This window comes from Onychostoma macrolepis, chromosome 14 (assembly GCF_012432095.1).
Source record: "Onychostoma macrolepis isolate SWU-2019 chromosome 14, ASM1243209v1, whole genome shotgun sequence".
NCBI lineage: Eukaryota > Metazoa > Chordata > Actinopteri > Cypriniformes > Cyprinidae > Onychostoma > Onychostoma macrolepis.
Window position 1 is genome coordinate 24,032,288 of NC_081168.1, and position 20,769 is coordinate 24,053,056.

At 39.1% G+C, this 20,769-nt stretch overlaps 3 protein-coding genes and 2 pseudogenes across 3 annotated transcripts; all 5 read right to left on the minus strand.

The window, feature by feature from the left end:
• Window positions 1-151: 151 nt before the first annotated feature.
• LOC131552860 (protocadherin alpha-2-like) lies at window positions 152-2,817 on the minus strand (annotated as a pseudogene).
• Window positions 2,818-3,407: 590 nt separating this feature from the next.
• Window positions 3,408-6,243, minus strand: LOC131552859 (protocadherin alpha-8-like; annotated as a pseudogene).
• A 2,209-nt stretch (window positions 6,244-8,452) lies between these two features.
• Window positions 8,453-12,065, minus strand: LOC131553139 (protocadherin gamma-A11-like). Its single transcript, XM_058797557.1, has 3 exons — window positions 9,708-12,065; window positions 8,646-8,798; window positions 8,453-8,470 (listed from the first exon to the last, which is right to left on the minus strand). The coding sequence occupies exons 1-3, from the start codon at window positions 12,063-12,065 to the stop codon at window positions 8,453-8,455; spliced, it is 2,529 nt and encodes an 842-aa protein (XP_058653540.1).
• A 662-nt stretch (window positions 12,066-12,727) lies between these two features.
• On the minus strand, window positions 12,728-15,696 carry LOC131553541 (protocadherin gamma-C3-like). The gene has a single exon (XM_058798271.1). The coding sequence runs from the start codon at window positions 15,560-15,562 to the stop codon at window positions 13,172-13,174; it is 2,391 nt and encodes a 796-aa protein (XP_058654254.1). The 5' UTR covers window positions 15,563-15,696; the 3' UTR covers window positions 12,728-13,171.
• A 1,332-nt stretch (window positions 15,697-17,028) lies between these two features.
• pcdh2aa1 (protocadherin 2 alpha a 1) lies at window positions 17,029-19,904 on the minus strand. The gene is given in 2 exon segments (XM_058798290.1): window positions 17,029-17,763; window positions 17,766-19,904. Coding segments are annotated over 2 exon segments (2,457 nt in total). The 5' UTR covers window positions 19,807-19,904; the 3' UTR covers window positions 17,029-17,347.
• Between the last annotated feature and the right edge of the window lie 865 nt (window positions 19,905-20,769).

The window sequence follows — 20,769 nt, forward strand, 5'->3', positions numbered from 1 at the left end:
CGGCAAAAAAATATATTGGCACACTTCATGTTGCTTCAAAAAACGAAGCATCAGACAGCTCTTGTCTCAACAAAAAAGTAAAAATAAAATAATAATAATAATAATAATAAATTATGCACAAATACAACACAGTGGGATTTTGGACACCAGGGCTTGTTTAAAATAATATAAAATACAGTTTATTCTTTGAAATAAAAGATTAAAATGTAGGCTATAAGATTTCAAGTCCATTTTCGGAAAAATTGTGCAAATTGCAATAAATAATTGATATTATATAAATACCAATATAAATACCGAATAAAATCCTTACGAAAACCTAAGTAAAATTAAAATTATTCTTACCTCTCCAGAACCTCTCCTCCTGCGATCTGGGATCACTAGAGTATTTCCATTACTGCCCGGGACTATAGTAGAGCCGATACTCATTCTGGGTCCAACTAACATGTACCGTTTGTCTCCAGATCTGTACTGGATGCTGTGACACAGAGTCCCGTCGTAATTTGTATCCTGTAAATACTTGGACGAATAGTCTGTCGATTTAGAGCACTGCATTACAATCAACACGATGATGCTGATGACAAAAAGCACTGAAACCGAGCCCAAAGTGATGATCAAATAAAATGTCACGTTGTTTTCCTCCTCGTCTTTTACTGGGTTTTCACATCAGAAGCTGCAAAAGCCTCTTTGGGCTCCACAACTTTGACAATCACAGTCGCTGTCGCTGAGAGAGAAACGTTCCCATTGTCTTTGACCAGTATGAGCAGTTTATGCTGGGCCTCGTCTGTTTCTGTGAATGAGCGAAGGGTCCTTATCTGTCCTGTATAGCGGTCCAAACCAAAGAGACTGTGGTCACTAACTTCCTGCAGTGAAAATAATAACCAGCCGTTGTATCCTATATCTGCATCATAGGCTCTGACTTTAGTCACCAAATGACCTGCGTTCACATTACGAGGAACCTCTTCCACACCCTCAGCAGAACCGTTAGCGCTGACTGGATATAAGATCACTGGAACGTTGTCGTTCTGATCCAGAATAAACACGTTCACTGTCACGTTACTGCTCAGAGACGGAGTGCCAGAGTCTGTAGCAACAACTTGGAAATGAAAAGTTTTGGTGGTTTCAAAATCAAAACTTTTCAGTGCATAAATAATCCCCGTTTCTGAATTGATGTTTAGAAAAGATGTCAAATCACCTTGATTTAGGTTATATGCTATTGCAGCATTTTCGTTTAAGTCTTTGTCAAAGGCAGTAACAGAGAATATAGAAGCACCAGGGACGTTGTTTTCAGATAAATAAAGCTCATATGAATTCTGGGTAAACTCTGGGGCGTTATCATTTACATCAGAGACCTGTATATTTAACATTTTAAAAGAAGACAAATGTGGCTCTCCGAAGTCAGTGGCTGTTACAGTGATTTCATACCTTGATGTAACTTCTCTATCTAAACGCCCCTTTGTCACTAATGAATAAATATTGTCTTTAAATGATGATTTCAGCTCAAATGGCATATTTTCAGGTAATGTACAAATTACTCTGCCATTGACACCGGAGTCCTTGTCTGAAACGCTGATTAAGGCTATGGCTGTTCCAGGATTCGCATTTTCAGATATAACACTAGAAAGAGATGTTATCTCAATTTCAGGAGAGTTATCATTAATATCTGTGACTTTAATGCTAAGTTCAGCTTCAGCTATCAGGGGAGGCTGGCCTTTATCAGATGCCTGTACATCTAATTTAAAGACATCCGTTTCCTCAAAGTCTATTTTCCCTTTAACTTGTAATTCACCCGTGTTCTTGTCAAGCGTAAACAGGTCGTGTATTTTTCCCTCTAAATTTTCGCCTAAGGAGAACTCGATTTCACCGTTCATGCCATCATCTAAATCGGTTGCGTTTATTTTAATTATGACAGTGCCCAGAGGTGCGTTTTCCAGGATTGTTGTGGAGTATGAATCACGGCTGAAGACAGGACGATTATCATTAATATCCAAAACAATAACAGAGATGTTCAGAGTCCCTGATTTCGGTGGATTTCCACCATCTGTTGCTGTCAGTGTGAGTCTATGTTTGCTTTGTCTTTCTCTGTCCAGCGCTTTCTTTAAAACTAAAAATGGTATTTTTGTGTCATGCCTTTCCCGAACGTCGATATCAAACAACTCATTCTGACTTAATTTATAGTGTCGAACCGTATTCATTCCCAGATCAGGATCTCTGGCAGTTTGTACTTGGAAACGTGTTCCCAAAAGCGTATGCTCGGCTATTTCAAAGTGCTGCTCAGATCTCGGGAAAATGGGTGGATTATCGTTTACATCTGCAATTTCAACTTCAATGTAATGCACCTCTAAGGGGTTTTCAATTACGCATTTCAAACTTATCGAACAAACAGCGTTTCCATCACAGAGCTGCTCCCTGTCGATTCGTTTATTGACATACAGTTCCCCATTGTTCTGATTTACCTGGAAAAGCGCTTCATCAGGTCCAGAAACAATACGAAACCGACGGTGCGCCAAATTACTGACATCAAGGCTTAAATCCTTTGCAATATTTCCAATAACATATCCTTCTTTCACTTCCTCTGGGACATTGTATTTTACTTGTGCACTAACCAGATTCCCGACGCAGAACAGCAAAGAAAGAGTAATCCACCAGCACGGCAGTCTGCGCCATTGTCCTCCGACATCCATCGCAAATAAAGATATTTGAATAACTTCAGATTACAGATGCTCTTCTCGTGAAACACTGTCTTTTCCTATTGTAATCTCTGATATCAGGTACATGATCGAAAAAGGACGTGCGATGAAATTATCAGTCACCACTGCTTCAAACGCACGGCTACACTGCTCCGCTTCTCTGCACAAAGCAGTGTTGTGTTTCTCATTAAAGATGACGCCTGACGCAACAGAACAGTGTCCTAGAGTAACACTGACACCATGTGGAGTGCATTTGTGGTTGACAAAAACACCTACGTAAAGAAAATATATTCTTTTTTCATTGTCACTGCAAGGTAGAAAGGATTGTTTTACAAACGAAGCCATCTCTTTTCACAAAATATAGATATGTACTTCGCTCAGGTTGTCATATACAGAAAGTCTGAGAGAATAATCTAATTTTAATATTTTACATTTCAATCCAACAATGAATACAATAGAAAACAGTTCTGTTCGACCACAGAGATGATGCGTATTATCTCTGTATTGGATATGTTTAATTCTGAAATCCACCATAATTTGAGCAACAAAAAACAGCCCAAACTTTTAGGTCTCGAAATTATAACAATTAACAGCCATGCTAAAACAAATGAAAACATGAAAAGACAGCAAAAGCTTAATAAAAATAAAAATAAAAAAAGCAAGCCTGATAAAATCATATACATTTAGATATAAATGATGAATCCAAAACAAAGACTGCAATTAGATTTTATCAGCCAGCCTTACCTCTCCAGAATCTCTCCTCCTGCGATCTGGGATCACTAGAGTGTTTCCATTACTGCCCGGGACTATAGTAGAGCCGATACTCATTCTGGGTCCAACTAACATGTACCGTTTGTCTCCAGATCTGTACTGGATGCTGTGACACAGAGTCCCGTCGTAATTTGTATCCTGTAAATACTTGGACGAATAGTCTGTCGATTTAGAGCACTGCATTACAAGCAACACGATGATGCTGATGACAAAAAGCACCGAAACCGAGCCCAGAGTGATGATCAAATAAAATGTCACGTTGTTTTCCTCCTCGTCTTTTACTGGGTTTTTCACATCAGAAGCTGCAAAGCCTCTTTGGGCTCCACAACTTTGACAATCACAGTCGCTGTTGCTGAGAGAAACGTTCCCATTGTCTTTGACCAGTATGAGCAGTTTATGCTGGGCCTCGTCTGTTTCTGTGAATGAGCGAAGGGTCCTTATCTGTCCTGTATAGCGGTCCAAACCAAAGAGACTGTGGTCACTAACTTCCTGCAGTGAAAATAATAACCAGCCGTTGTATCCTATATCTGCATCATAGGCTCTGACTTTAGTCACCAAATGACCTGCGTTCACATTACGAGGAACCTCTTCCACACCCTCAGCAGAACCGTTAGCGCTGACTGGATATAAGATCACTGGAACGTTGTCGTTCTGATCCAGAATAAACACGTTCACTGTCACGTTACTGCTAAGTGGTGGAGTTCCAGAATCCTTTGCAAGAACTTGAAACTTAAACATTCTAATTACTTCAAAGTCAAAGCGGTTTAAGGCATAAATGACTCCCGTTTCAGAGTTAATGTTCAAGAAAGTCGCTATATCATTTTGTGCAGAGTCCCCTCTAATAATATAGTAAGTAATCATTGCATTTTCATTTAAATCTTTATCAAATGCGCTCACAGACATTATGGGGGCACCAGGTGCGTTATTTTCTACTAAATATAATTCAAGCGGATCTTTAGAAAATTCAGGACGGTTATCGTTAACATCTGATACCTGAACGCTCAGAGACTTAAAGTAGGATAAAGGAGGCTGCCCTAAATCAGTGACTGTTATTGTTATGTCATAATGGGACACGAGTTCTCGATCTAATTTTCCCTTCGTTACAAGGGAATAAATATTCTCTTGAACTGATGGTTTCAGCTCAAAAGGAACATTATCAGAAACACTTGGTACTATCTTCCCATTTATACCAGAGTCTTTGTCACTGATGCTAATTAATGAAATTACAGTCCCAGTTTTAGAATCTTCAGAAACAACACTGGAAAGAGAAGTTACGTCTATTTCAGGGGCGTTGTCATTTATGTCTATTATCTTAATAGTAACGACAGATTCAACGATCCACGGAGGCTGGCCTTTATCAGATGCTTGCACGTCTAATTTGTACACCTCCGTTTCCTCAAAGTCCAGTTCACCTTTAATATGAATTTCTCCTGTGGCACTATCCAGTTTAAAGAGATCGTAAACTTTGCGCTTCAAGTTTCTTCCAAAGGCATATTCTACAACACCATTTGAACCCTCGTCCAAATCAGTTGCGTTAAGTTTTATCAACACAGTTCCGAGTGCAGAATTTTCTTTTACTGCTACAGAATAGGAGTCCTGACTAAACACGGGACGGTTATCATTAACATCAAGAACAGTAACAATTATGTTAAGATTTCCTGACCGTGGTGGATTTCCACCATCGATTGCTGTTAGTATTAATTTATGTTCTGCGGCGTTTTCACGGTCAAGCGCTTTCTTTAAAACTAAAAGCGGTATTTTTTCCTCATCTCTATCCTTTGTCTCAACTTCGAAATGCTCATTATTACTCAGTTTATACGACCGAACATTATTCACGGTTGTATCAGCATCTCGCGGTGCCTGTATTTGGAAACGCGTCCCTGTGGGTGTGTGCTCGGCGATCTCAAAATGCTGCTCCTCTTCTGTAAATGTGGGTGAATTATCATTAACATCAGTTACCTCCACTACAACATAGTGTATTTCTAAAGGATCTTCGACCACCATTTTCAGATTAATCAAGCATGCGCCATTTCCATCACACAGCTCCTCTCTGTCAATTTTCTTATGGACATATAAAACGCCACTGTTTTGATTTACCTCAAAAAAAGCGTCCTTTGATCCAGATACGATACGAAATCTCCTGTTTACTAAAGTGCTGACATCAAGGCCAAGATCCTTAGCAATATGTCCTACAACGGATCCTTCTTTCAATTCTTCTGGAATAGAATATCTTATCTGCGCTGAAACATGCCGTCCAAAACACAGAAGCAAGGAGAAACACAAAGCAATCCACCAACACTCCCATTTGCGCCTTTGTCCTCCGGCTTCCATGATGGAACGATTACTGTGAGACTGCCAGAAATATATCCTCGGCGATTACAAACAACAGTATAACCTACAATTTATCTGCATAATGCAATACAATTTAACTGAAAACATGCAGAGGACAGATCGCATACTTAAACGCCTTTTCGGATCGTACCATCCAGGATAAGGAGGACACGCCTGCGCATCATGATCCTGGGCTGGACTTAAAACTTGAAAACTAAAATTAGAGCAACACTGACACCGAGTGGAGCATTGGATCTTTCAAGTCACCTCCAGCGTTAGCGTTTACAGTATCTTTCAGTTTGCAGGACCTTAACTATTTCTTAAAATATGTTTTATGGTTGGAATTGAAAAAAAAAAAAATCATTTTTATTAAGCTGCGAAAAATATATTGGCACACTTCATGTTGCTTCAAAAAACGAAGCATCAGACAGCTCTTGTCTCAACAAAATGTTTTAAATAATAATAATAATAATAATAATAAATTATGCACAAATACTATGCAACACAGTAGGATTTTGGATACCAGGGCTTGTTTAAAATAATATTAAATACAGTTTATTCTTTAAAATAAAATCTTAAAATGTAGGCTATAAGAGTAAGCAACATCTTAAAGTCAATTTTGGGAAAAGTTGTGCAACTCTCAATGAAGAATTTACAATATATAAATACCAATATAAATACCGAATAAAATCCTTACGAAAACCTGAGTAAAATTAAAATTATCCTTACCTCTCCAGAACATCTCCTCCTGCGATCTGGGATCACTAGAGTATTTCCATTACTGCCCGGGACTATAGTAGAGCCGATACTCATTCTGGGTCCAACTAACATGTACCGTTTGTCTCCAGATCTGTACTGGATGCTGTGACACAGAGTCCCGTCGTAATTTGTATCCTGTAAATACTTGGACGAATAGTCTGTCGATTTAGAGCACTGCATTACAATCAACACGATGATGCTGATGACAAAAAGCACTGAAACCGAGCCCAAAGTGATGATTAAATAAAATGTCACGTTGTTTTCCTCCTCGTCTTTTACTGGGGTTTTCACATCAGAAGCTGCAAAAGCCTCTTTGGGCTCCACAACTTTGACAATCACAGTCGCTGTTGCTGAGAGAGAAACGTTCCCATTGTCTTTGACCAGTATGAGCAGTTTATGCTGGGCCTCGTCTGTTTCTGTGAATGAGCGAAGGGTCCTTATCTGTCCTGTATAGCGGTCCAAACCAAAGAGACTGTGGTCACTAACTTCCTGCAGTGAAAATAATAACCAGCCGTTGTATCCTATATCTGCATCATAGGCTCTGACTTTAGTCACCAAATGACCTGCGTTCACATTACGAGGAACCTCTTCCACACCCTCAGCAGAACCGTTAGCGCTGACTGGATATAAGATCACTGGAACGTTGTCGTTCTGATCCAGAATAAACACGTTCACTGTCACGTTACTGCTCAGAGACGGAGTGCCAGAGTCTGTGGCGAGCGCGTAAAATTTAAAGGTTTTGACAGTCTCAAAATCAAAACTTTTAAGTGCATAAATTGCGCCTGTCTCAGAATTAATATTTAGAAAAGATGTCATGTCACTTTGTGTCCCATTTCCTTTAATAATCTGATATGAAATCATAGAGTTTTCATTTAGGTCTTTGTCAAAAGCACTCAGCGTGAGAATGGGCGCGCCTGCAGCGTTGTTTTCAATCATATATAATTCAATTGGATTTAGGCTGAATTGAGGCGGGTTATCATTAACATCTGACACCTGCACACTCAAAGTTTTATATGAGGACAGTGGAGGCTGACCCAAGTCGCTCGCTGTAATTGTAATGTCATAATGTGATACAGTTTCACGGTCCAGGTTCCCTTTAGTCACCAAGGAGTACATGTTTTCCTGAACTGATTGTTTTAATTCAAATGGAACATTTCCTGAGAGAGAGCACACGACTTTTCCGTTCACACCAGTGTCTCTGTCAGTAACACTGATGAGTGAGATTACAGTACCAGGCTTAGAGTCTTCAGGCACAACGTTCGATAGTGACGTCACATCAATGATCGGCTTATTATCATTTAAATCAAGTATCTTTATAATTACTCTACAGTCAGTGTTCAAAGGCGGCTGTCCATTGTCAATTGCCTGTATATCCAGCTTATAAACACTGTTCTTTTCAAAGTCTACCTCTCCTATAACACGGATTTCCCCAGTTAATCTATTCAGGTCAAAGATATTAAATATGTTTTCGTTGTTGTCCCCTCCAAAAGTGTAAGACACTTCACCATTTGGACCGTAATCAGAATCACTTGCCATAACTTTCATTACTAAAGTTCCAATTTGCACATTTTCGTGCAGAGTTGAAGAATAAACATCTTGACTAAACAAAGGACGGTTGTCATTTACGTCAAGAACAAATACTGTTATGTTTAATGTTCCTGATCTTTGCGGATTGCCGCCATCTATTGCTGTTAATATTAACTTGTGTTCAGCTTTGTGCTCACGGTCAAGGGGCTTTTGTAAAACCAGAAAAGGCAGTTTATCTTCTCCCCTGTCCCTTATTTCTAAATCAAAATGCTCGTTTTGACTCAATTTATACAAGCGCACAGAATTCGATCCAATATCAGGGTCACGCGCGACTTGCAGCTGAAAACGCGTTCCTTGCAGAGTGTTTTCGGATATTTCTAATCGCTTTTCTTTTTCTGTAAATGTAGGGGAGTGGTCATTTACATCAGTTATCTCAACGACAATATAATGAAGCTCAAGTGGATTTTCCACCACTATTTTTAAGTTAATCAAGCATGCTCCAATACTATCACATTGCGCCTCTCTGTCGATTTGTCTTTGGACATATAAAACGCCATTGTTTTGATTTACCATGAAAAGCGCATCATCTGATCCAGACACTATACGGAACCGTCTGTCCATCAAAGTACTGACATCAAGTCCCAAATCCTTGGCGATATTTCCTACAACAGATCCCTCTTTAACCTCCTCTGGAACAGAGTATCTTATCTGAGCTGAAAGCTGCTGCCCAAAGCACAGGAGAAAACAGAGAACCGTCCTCCAGTACTCCCCTTTGCGCCTTTGTCCTCCAACATCCATTGTGAACGACAGAGAAATCCAGAAGTTAATGCCGCTACCTGGTCAGATTATAGATGTATATTCATCTTAAACGAACAAACAAAGGTGACGCGCGAAAAGGTTACAAATATCCAGCGTTACGCAGTTCTGTCTTTGGCCGTCTTCAAACAAAAATCATCCTCCCTTTGCGTTGAACAAAATGTCTATTGCAAGCTAGATATGGGGGCAGGGTGAATCGATGCTCTCCCTGTACAACAATGACACCATGAGGTTTGTTAAGAATCTCACAGATAAGCAAAACCGCTCTGGCTGAAATAACAAATAAACACGTATTGTCTTATTTTATCACGAAAACAGTCGGAACCTCTCAAATTAATATTCCCGGGATAGATGGAAGCAGAAAAATAATACATGTAATAATACATTAAAATAATATATATATATATATATTTTTATTTTTATTTTTATTTTTTTTAAAGTAAGGCTAAGGTAAGAATAAAAAAATCGCAAAGCCAAAGTTCCAAATAGTCGGTTTCGCTCAGTTTATAAATAAAATAATTCATGCTGTAGGCCTAACAAGGATCCTCTCTTTCTTGCTTAATGTCTTAACCTGGAAAAGATTCTGCTATTTGTAGCAACATATATTTATCAGACAAAATGTATTGTATATGAATTTTCAATAGCAGTCTCGGACATATCAAATAAGCAACAATTCCATTACACAACACATAAATCTATTAAAATGACTGGGGTGACAACGTCTTTTGCTCGAATATCAAGAAACGTCAAAAACGTCATATGTAAATGACAAATGTTAATTAACAAGTGCAAAAAGAATAAAACGGTCATTCTTACCTCTCCAGAACATCTCCTCCTGCGATCTGGGATCACTAGAGTATTTCCATTACTGCCCGGGACTATAGTAGAGCCGATACTCATTCTGGGTCCAACTAACATGTACCGTTTGTCTCCAGATCTGTACTGGATGCTGTGACACAGAGTCCCGTCGTAATTTGTGTCCTGTAAATACTTGGACGAATAGTCTGTCGATTTAGAGCACTGCATTACAAGCAACACGATGATGCTGATGACAAAAAGCACTGAAACCGAGCCCAAAGTGATGATCAAATAAAATGTCACGTTGTTTTCCTCCTCGTCTTTTACTGTGTTTTTCACATCAGAAGCTGCAAAAGCCTCTTTGGGCTCCACAACTTTGACAATCACAGTCGCTGTTGCTGAGAGTGAAACGTTCCCATTGTCTTTGACCAGTATGAGCAGTTTATGCTGGGCCTCGTCTGTTTCTGTGAATGAGCGAAGGGTCCTTATCTGTCCTGTATAGCGGTCCAAACCAAAGAGACTGTGGTCACTAACTTCCTGCAGTGAAAATAATAACCAGCCGTTGTATCCTATATCTGCATCATAGGCTCTGACTTTAGTCACCAAATGACCTGCGTTCACATTACGAGGAACCTCTTCCACACCCTCAGCAGAACCGTTAGCGCTGACTGGATATAAGATCACTGGAACGTTGTCGTTCTGATCCAGAATAAACACGTTCACTGTCACGTTACTGCTCAGAGACGGAGTGCCAGAGTCTGTTGCGAGAACTTGGAACTGAAACTTTTTTATAGTTTCAAAATCGAAGCTTTTCAGCGCATGTATATGTCCGTTGTCTGAATTTACATTCAGGAAAGACGACATATGACTTTTTGCTCCATCTTCCCTAATTATTTGATAGGTTATAGCAGCGTTTTCATTCAGGTCTTTATCGAATGCGCTAACGGAGTATATGGAGGCTCCTGGTGGGTTATTTTCCATCAAATAAAGCTCTAACGGATTGTGAGGAAATTCTGGAGCGTTATCGTTCACGTCTGATATCTGCACTTTCAGTGTTTTGACTGAGGAAAGAGGGGGCTGACCAAGATCTGTGGCTGTTATTATGACAGCATATTGAGACACAAGTTCTCTATCTAATTTTGCTTTCGTCACAAGAGAGTACATATTTTCTTTAAATGATGGCTTCAGTTCAAAAGGCACATTGTCAGATATTCTACAAACAACTTTGCCATTGACGCCTGAATCTTTATCAGTAATACTAACAAGTGAAATGACCGATCCTGGTTTTGAATCTTCGGGAACTATATCAGACAGTGAGGTAACTTCTATCTCTGGTCCATTGTCATTTTGGTCAATAACTTTAATGATAATTCGACAGTTGCTTGTCTTCGGTGGTTGGCCTTTATCTGACGCCATAACACCGACTCTATAAACATTGTTTTTCTCAAAATCCAAATCGCCCTTCACCCTAATCTCACCAGCCTTGTCCAAATCAAAGGTGTCATAAACATGTTTTTCGATATTCTTCACGAATGAATAAACAATTTCACCATTCTGACCTTCATCTAAATCAGTGGCATTCAATTTAATGACAAGAGTACCAACAGGAGCGTTTTCTGGTAATGTGACTGAATAAAGCTCTTGACTGAATTTTGGCCTGTTATCATTATCATCCAGCACCGTGACATTAATAATGATACTCCCTGATCGTGGTGGATTCCCACCGTCAACAGCAGTCAGTATTAGACTGTGACTGACCTGATGCTCCCTGTCAAGCAATTTACGTAATTTCAAGACGGGGACCTTTTTCTCTCCCCCATTTTCGCGAAGCTCAAGTTCGAAATACTCGGTTTGGCTCAGTTTATAAAAACGAACAGAATTTATGCCTGAATCAGGGTCCTTTGCTTCCTGCAATTGAAAGTCCTCACCCGGTAGGGTTGATTCTGCTATTTCTAGCAGGACGTCTTTATAAGCAAAATTGGGTGCATGGTCATTTACATCGACAATTTCTACTTCTACATAATGAATTTCAAGAGGATTCTCAACAACGGTTTTCAGACTTATCAAACAAGCAACATTTTCATCGCACAGCGCCTCTCTGTCAATATGCTTTTCCACATTCAAGATGCCATTGTTCTGATTTACCTGAAAAAGGCCGTCATTTGATCCAGAAACAATACGAAAACGTCTGTCCACCAAAGTACTGACATCAAGACCCAAATCCTTTGCAATATTTCCCACAACATATCCTTCTTTCACCTCCTCTGGAACAGTGTATCTTATCTGCCCTGAAACCTGCTGTCCGTAGCACTGCAAGTAGAAACACAGAGAAATCCACCAGTATTTCCATCTGCGCCTTTGTTCTCCAGCATCCATGCTGAAAGCCGTCGTCTGAGGAGCAAATGTAAACTGATTCTCCTCACAGTTACCGCATGAATTTATTCAAGTGATTCGGGGAGGAATATACGAACATTTTTTGGTCAAAAATCACGGAACTAATCTCTTGTATATGCTCCGACTGAATAAGCAGTCAGTGCGCTCAAGCCTGGGTTAGCATGATGCAAACCAGATACCTGCCCCAAAAATCGTTTTCTTGTGTAATACTGACACCATGAGGTCCACTACAACATGTCAAGATTTTAAATATAATTCTTTGCACTTAAGATACATCATACAGAGAGCAAATATTCGACCCATATGGCAGATATGACTGTATTAAATAAACATTAATATATAGCACATACATGTTTGATGTTTAGCTACAAAATATACAGCCTGATAACCATAAACCGTAAAATCTTACATTTCAAAATGTCACAGCAAATTTCAGTACCACTGACATAGATCTGCGAGAGTAAGTAGCTGGCAAACAACTCGTATTATTACTAATTCTAAATAAAAATGCATTTGATTATCAAGAGCTGATAAAATGTAGAAACTGTAAATTGAATGCAATGTAAGTCGCTTTGGATAAAAGCGTCTGCTAAATGCATAAATGTAAATGAACTAATTCATTTTGTCACCTAATAGTAGGATAATAAGAAAAATTCATGACATTTGTCACCTGAGCCTCACGCATGAATGTCGCAGAGAGGCGGTAAATAAACAGGGCAGATCTTACAAAGCATTATAGAAAGTCATTAAAAAAAAAAAAAAACACACACAGAGAGAGAGAGAGATAGGTCTCCAGCACCTCCACATTGTGTATCAAATTCTACCATTTCATGTAAAGAAATCGCCACCTCGTAAATATTTCCAATAGTTATCCTGGGTACATTAACATATAGGATAATGTTTGATGTGACACAGAGTCCTATTCTGAATCCAACAAGATCATTTAAATTTTCTTAATATAGCATTAATTATTAGAAGAGAAAATAGTTTATTCGTCTACATAGATTCGCACAGCAAAACACAATACCTGTCTCACATCTACCTTAAAACCAGCCCAAACAGCATCATATACACAAGACAAATTTAAATCAAACAGTGCAAAAATAATAAGTCATTCTTACCTCTCCAGAACATCTCCTCCTGCGATCTGGGATCACTAGAGTATTTCCATTACTGCCCGGGACTATAGTAGAGCCGATACTCATTCTGGGTCCAACTAACATGTACCGTTTGTCTCCAGATCTGTACTGGATGCTGTGACACAGAGTCCCGTCGTAATTTGTATCCTGTAAATACTTGGACGAATAGTCTGTCGATTTAGAGCACTGCATTACAAGCAACACGATGATGCTGATGACAAAAAGCACCGAAACCGAGCCCAAAGTGATCATCAAATAAAATGTCACGTTGTTTTCCTCCTCGTCTTTTACTGTGTTTTTCACATCAGAAGCTGCAAAAGCCTCTTTGGGCTCCACAACTTTGACAATCACAGTCGCTGTTGCTGAGAGAGAAACGTTCCCATTGTCTTTGACCAGTATGAACAGTTTATGCTGGGCCTCGTCTGTTTCTGTGAATGAGCGAAGGGTCCTTATCTGTCCTGTATAGCGGTCCAAACCAAAGAGACTGTGGTCACTAACTTCCTGCAGTGAAAATAATAACCAGCCGTTGTATCCTATATCTGCATCATAGGCTCTGACTTTAGTCACCAAATGACCTGCGTTCACATTACGAGGAACCTCTTCCACACCCTCAGCAGAACCGTTAGCGCTGACTGGATATAAGATCACTGGAACGTTGTCGTTCTGATCCAGAATAAACACGTTCACTGTCACGTTACTGCTCAGAGACGGAGTGCCAGAGTCTGTGGCGAGCGCGTAAAATTTAAAGGTTTTGACAGTCTCAAAATCAAAACTTTTAAGTGCATAAATTGCGCCTGTCTCAGAATTAATATTTAGAAAAGATGTCATGTCACTTTGTGTCCCATTTCCTTTAATAATCTGATATGAAATCATAGAGTTTTCATTTAGGTCTTTGTCAAAAGCACTCAGCGTGAGAATGGGCGCGCCTGCAGCGTTGTTTTCAATCATATATAATTCAATTGGATTTAGGCTGAATTGAGGCGGGTTATCATTAACATCTGACACCTGCACACTCAAAGTTTTATATGAGGACAGTGGAGGCTGACCCAAGTCGCTCGCTGTAATTGTAATGTCATAATGTGATACAGTTTCACGGTCCAGGTTCCCTTTAGTCACCAAGGAGTACATGTTTTCCTGAACTGATTGTTTTAATTCAAATGGAACATTTCCTGAGAGAGAGCACACGACTTTTCCGTTCACACCAGTGTCTCTGTCAGTAACACTGATGAGTGAGATTACAGTACCAGGCTTAGAGTCTTCAGGCACCATTTTCGACAATGAGGTCACTTCAATCTCTGGTTTATTATCGTTTGTGTCGAATATTTTTACAACAACTCTGCAGTCTGTTGTCATAGGGGGCTGACCTTTATCGGATGCTTGAACATCAAGTTTGTAAATAGATTTGTCCTCAAAATCTACATCGCCTTTCACACGAATATCACCAGTCAGTTTATCTAAACTAAATATTTCATACACCTTTGGGTTCTGATCGCTGCCAAACGCGTAGGTGACCTCTCCATTTGAGCCATGATCTGCATCACTTGCTTGAACCTGAATTACTAGTGTTCCAATTTGTATATTTTCCTTTAAAGTTGTAGAATACATATCTTGGCTAAAAACAGGTCTATTGTCATTTATGTCCAGAACGTTAATTGTAATATTTAGTGTCCCTGATCTTTGAGGATTCCCTCCATCTACAGCCGTTAAAACTAAATTATATTCGTCATTGATCTCGCGGTCAAGTGATTTTTGTAAAACTAAAAATGGCAATTTGTCTTCTCCTTGATCTTTGACTTCTAGATCAAAGTGTTCATTCTGAGTTAATTTGTATATACGAACAGAATTTACCCCTGCATCCGGGTCACGGGCAGCCTTGAGCTGAAAACGCGTTCCTCTAGCAGTCGATTCTGAAATCTCCAATCGTTTCTCATGTTCACTAAAACTGGGTGAATTGTCATTTACATCGGTCACTTCCACTGCAATATAATGTATTTCAAGTGGATTTTCTACAACAATCTTCAGATTTATGACACATGCGCTATAACTATCACACAGCGCTTCTCGGTCGATTTTCTTATGAACGTGCAAAACGCCGTTCTGATTTACCTGAAAAAAATCATCATTGGATCCAGATACAATGCGGAACCGCCTGTCCGTCAAAGCACCGACATCTAGGCCCAAATCCTTCGCAACATTTCCAACGACGGTTCCACCTTTTACCTCCTCTGGAATAGTATATCTTATCTGAGCTGAAACATGCTCGCCGATGCACAGCAGAAAAGAGAAACACAAAGCGATCCGCCAGCACTCCCATCTGCGCTTTTGTCCTTCGTGTTCCATTATGATTCAAACGCTTATCAAAAAAACAAATTATTGTCCCCCTTGTGATTTCCTCATGAGCGAATTATCCGAGATGCCATAAAAATGTTCAGTTTTGTTTTCCAAACAATTCACCGTAATTCACGCAGACAGCAAGGTAGCCAGTTTCAACAACACAGAATTGCGCTTTAGGTGGAAAGGAACAACTGTGTGACGTCTCGAGGGGGAGGGACTGCAATTCAAAAGGTTTCCTTGTATAATACTGACACCTTGAGTCTAACTGCGAATATGGACGATAATAAAGAGTTCAGTAATAACATTAGAATCCATCTGCCAATGCATATATCTAACTGGATTCGCTTTAAAGCAAAGTATCCTACAACTAACCACAAAATAAATATTTAATTAATTTCAATGCCAAATACAAGACAGTGAAACCGTGATGTATAAATATATGGCAGTTTAATGGCAATAGCAGAGGTGTGCTGTAATACGCAAAAAATAGATATATATATACACATACATGTCGTGTTTTTTTTTTTTAATTTTATATTATAATATTTATAATAAAATATTATAATATTTTTATTATATTTTTTATAAAATATATATATTAGTTATTTTGCATGGTCGAGAGTATAGTTTTCCGTTTCTATCAGACTACCATAAGCCCTTGTGTAGCTGCGTAATTTATTATGTCAACCAATAAACATTCACTGGTTTCTCTGTATGGGCTGATCAGAAATCAGCAACTTTGCCCGTCATCCTCCTACATGAATGAATAAATGGATGGACGGCTTGCTGGGTGAATGTTACTTACTCTGTGACAAATTGCTTGTGATGTTTCACATTTGTAGATTAAGAGCCGCTTTGTATAAAAATGTAGATCGAAAGAAAATAATGTAAATGTAACAGGTAATTGTACAAAATGTAAAAAAAAAAAAAAAAAAAAATCTAATTCGAACAAAGGCAAAAAAAAAAAAATTAAATTAAAAATTAATTAATTATAATAAAAATGCATTTTCGATACCTTTTTTTTCTTTCCTCGAGTCACAGTGCTTGGTTGGTTGAGAGAACTTTATATTTATAAGATATTTAGTACTTGTTTGTTTCCCAAATATTTAAATTTAACTTCCTTTTAAACTCGCTATTTTTATTTGGTACATTTGTGTTTGACTTCAATCTGTTGCAACTCTTAAAAATTGCAATACAGTAATTTTTTGGGCTTATGTCCAGAAATAGTCGTCTATTTGGCTATTCACAACAATGGATAAACGTATTTGCACTCAGCTGAATGTGTTTTCTGCTGATGTGGCTTTAAATAATGATGTCAGTGGTTCATGCTATGTTTTTTTCTTCTTCCTTACAACAGAAGCATACAACAGATGCTAAATAAAACATTTGTTTTTCCTTTTTGTAAATGATCACGTTTTCAAATGGAGCTGGTCCATTTGTAACCAAACTCATACTCACATTCAGTTCAATGAACCACAAATTATTATCTAAATGAAATTCTCAGTCTTCACCCACTTTGGTCAGTGTCACGTATTGTAATACCTTCTGGTTTTAGAAGTGACCGAATGGGTCGCTTTTTTATTAAAGAATACACTTAACTTTTACTTCGCATTCATTTCAGCACCACGGACAGCTCTTTGAAAAACATTCACCAGTGCTAGTCAACTCCGGTTCTGGAGGGCCAGTGATCTGCATAGTTTACTTCCAACCCTTATTCCACCTGTTCATCATTTTTAAATAGTCCTGAATACTTTGATTAGCTTGATCAGGTGTGTTTAATTAAGGTTGGAACTAAACTCTGCAGGACACCGGCCCTCCAGGAGCCGAGTTGAAGAGCCCTGGCATACACACACGTGCAAACTTATGAAAATAACTATTATTATTGAAGATGCATCTTACCTCTCCAGAACCTCTCCTCCTGCGATCTGGGATCACTAGAGTATTTCCATTACTGCCCGGGACTATAGTAGAGCCGATACTCATTCTGGGTCCAACTAACATGTACCGTTTGTCTCCAGATCTGTACTGGATGCTGTGACACAGAGTCCCGTCGTAATTTGTATCCTGTAAATACTTGGACGAATAGTCTGTCGATTTAGAGCACTGCATTACAAGCAACACGATGATGCTGATGACAAAAAGCACTGAAACCGAGCCCAAAGTGATGATCAAATAAAATGTCACGTTGTTTTCCTCCTCGTCTTTTACTGGGTTTTCACATCAGAAGCTGCAAAAGCCTCTTTGGGCTCCACAACTTTGACAATCACAGTCGCTGTTGCTGAGAGAGAAACGTTCCCATTGTCTTTGACCAGTATGAGCAGTTTATGCTGGGCCTCGTCTGTTTCTGTGAATGAGCGAAGGGTCCTTATCTGTCCTGTATAGCGGTCCAAACCAAAGAGACTGTGGTCACTAACTTCCTGCAGTGAAAATAATAACCAGCCGTTGTATCCTATATCTGCATCATAGGCTCTGACTTTAGTCACCAAATGACCTGCGTTCACATTACGAGGAACCTCTTCCACACCCTCAGCAGAACCGTTAGCGCTGACTGGATATAAGATCACTGGAACGTTGTCGTTCTGATCCAGAATAAACACGTTCACGGTCACGTTGCTGCTCAGAGACGGAGTGCCAGAGTCTTTGGCCACAACAAAGAATTGAAATGTTTTTAAAGACTCAAAATCAAAGCTCTTCAATGAGTAAACGGTACCATTCGCCTCATTAATACTCAGGAAAGATGTCATTGTTTGGTCTGAATTCATTCGATCAATTGAATACGATACACGTGCGTTTTCACCTTCATCTATATCAGCTGCACTTAATGAGAAAACAGCAATTCCTGGTTTGTTGTTTTCAACCACGTAGAACGTATATGGGCTTTGAGCAAATGTGGGGCTGTTGTCGTTAACATCAGTGACATCAACGTGAATGGATCTTGTTGATGTTAACGACGGAGTTCCTAAATCTTTGGCTGTTATAGTGATATCATAAGACGATTTCGATTCTTTGTCAATGTATTCTTTAGTTACCAAAGAATAAAAGTTTCCATCAGGCGACGGCTTGAGGTCAAAAGGAATATCCTTAGGCAGAGAGCAAACTATCTTTCCGTTCATACCTGAATCCAGGTCTGTAACTCCCATCAAAGCTACGACAGTCCCAGGAAGCGCATCCTCGGGAATGTGGCTGGATACTGAAGTAACGTCAATCTCAGGCCGGTTGTCGTTGACATCCTCAACATTTACAAGCACATTACACTGTGTAGACAAAGAAACGGCTCCCTTATCCGCAGCCAGTATCTTTAGCTCATAAACCTGCCTTTCCTCAAAATTTAGCCCACCTTTTATCTTTAATTCCCCCGTCAAACTATCTAAAACAAAAACCTCAGATGCTCCGTTCCTGAACTTGTTCCGTAAAGAGTATTCAATTTCTCCGTTTAGTCCTTCATCTGAATCTGAAGCATTAACGCGGAGCAGAAATGTACCTTCGGGGGCATTTTCTTTTACTGTTACTGTGTATTTTTGCTTATCACACACTGGGGCATTATCATTGATGTCCGACACAATAATCGTAATATTCACAGTAGCTGATTTCTGTGGCTTGCCACCGTCTGTCGCAGTTAATATTAGATTATGCCTTGCGCTTTTCTCTCTGTCAAGAGGTTTTTGTAAAATAAGGACAGGTATCTTACCTTCGTCTCCCATGTCTTCCGTTTCTAAACGAAAATAAAGATTTTGGCTCAGTTTATATGATTGCAAGTCGTTTGAGCCTATATCCGGGTCGTGCGCTGTTTCTAACTGAAATCGTGCCCCTGTCATTGCAGATTCAAGTATTTCCAATTTATAGTTTTCGTCCAAAAAACTCGGTGGATTATCATTGACATCGATAATGTCAATTGATATCTGATGCATTTCGAGTGGATTTTCTATCACTGCTTTCAGATGAATGAGACATGGGTTGGTTTTAGCGCACAGCTCTTCTCTGTCTATCCTCTGGTTCACAAACAAAGCGCCGTCTTTATGATTTACCCGAAAGAGCTCTTGTTTTGTCCCCGCAACGATACGTAAATTCCTGTTTTCCAGTAAAGCCGGATCAAATCCCAAGTCCTTTGCAATGTTCCCCACAGTGACTCCAGTTTTTGATTCTTCTTGAAGGGAATAGTTTATCTGGGCAGCATTTCTTCCGGAACTGAACAGCAGACACATCAGATAAAAAATCTTGCTCATCCATATTATTTTATTTTTGCTCGCCATGCTTTCTCTGAACACCGCTGAAAATAGTTTTAGCAAATGCGGTCAACTCATTTATGCTATTTCAAATTACAGCTTAATAGACAGATCTAAAATCGTCGTGGTTGTTCATTGTTCAAAGCCAAAGTGATGTCTGGCAAGCCAACCCACGAAATGAATCTGCTGAACACGACTGTCAGAGATGATTGGTGTTGTAGCGCCACTCACAGCGATTTTGTAGAACTGCATAATTTCCTTCACAGTGCATTTTACAGTGATATTATTGTGGACCAAAAATGAAAAATTATTATTATTATAAATAATATTATATAATTTACAATTACAGTTTATAATAATTTATACAGTATATACAGTTTATAATTGTAAAATGGAGGCATCACAACACCAAATGTACTACACTAAAAGAGAACCAAATGTCTGATTAGATTTAAAAAAAAAAAAAAAAAAGTAAAACTTTTTTTATTTTTTTATGTCTTGAAATACGCATTTAAATAATGAATTATCATGCTTTAAGAGAATAAATGAGCCAGAATTTATAAGAAGGCAGTGATCTGGTGTCTAACTGCATGGTGAGCAGTGACATCTTGTGGTTCAGTTACACAAATCACGTGACAAACTCGGCCCCACCCGCCTTTTTTGTTCTGCTCTCCCTCCCATCACAGCTGCTTACGTATGAGCTTTCTAATGCACAAACCTCATATCAGACAAAAGACACCAGGGGGCAGAGCGAAGTGAGTCACATCTCGAGCTCTTTTTTCACGGACGTACTCTGTGGTAGTAGAGATCAAATATACACATCAATCACACATGTTCTCATATCATAAAAAGGGAGTCATAGATTATTATACATTTCTGTGTTATACAGTGTGTGTTTGACATAGACTGCACAGCTAATACGAGATCCCCGGATCTGGCGAGTTGAGCCTCTTGTCTGTGCATCAAATTACAGGCTGCAGCATCATGCAC

Coding starts and splice junctions, on each gene's coding strand:
- LOC131553541 (XM_058798271.1), bottom strand. CDS start 15,562: ATGGAACACGAAGGACAAAAGCGCAGATGGGAGTGCTGGCGGATCGCT.
- LOC131553139 (XM_058797557.1), bottom strand. CDS start 12,065: ATGGATGCTGGAGAACAAAGGCGCAGATGGAAATACTGGTGGATTTCT. Junction 8,799..9,707: donor GGAGGAGATGTTCTGGAGAG/GTAAGAATGACC, acceptor TGCTTTGGGCAG/CAGCTTTCAGCTCAGATAAG.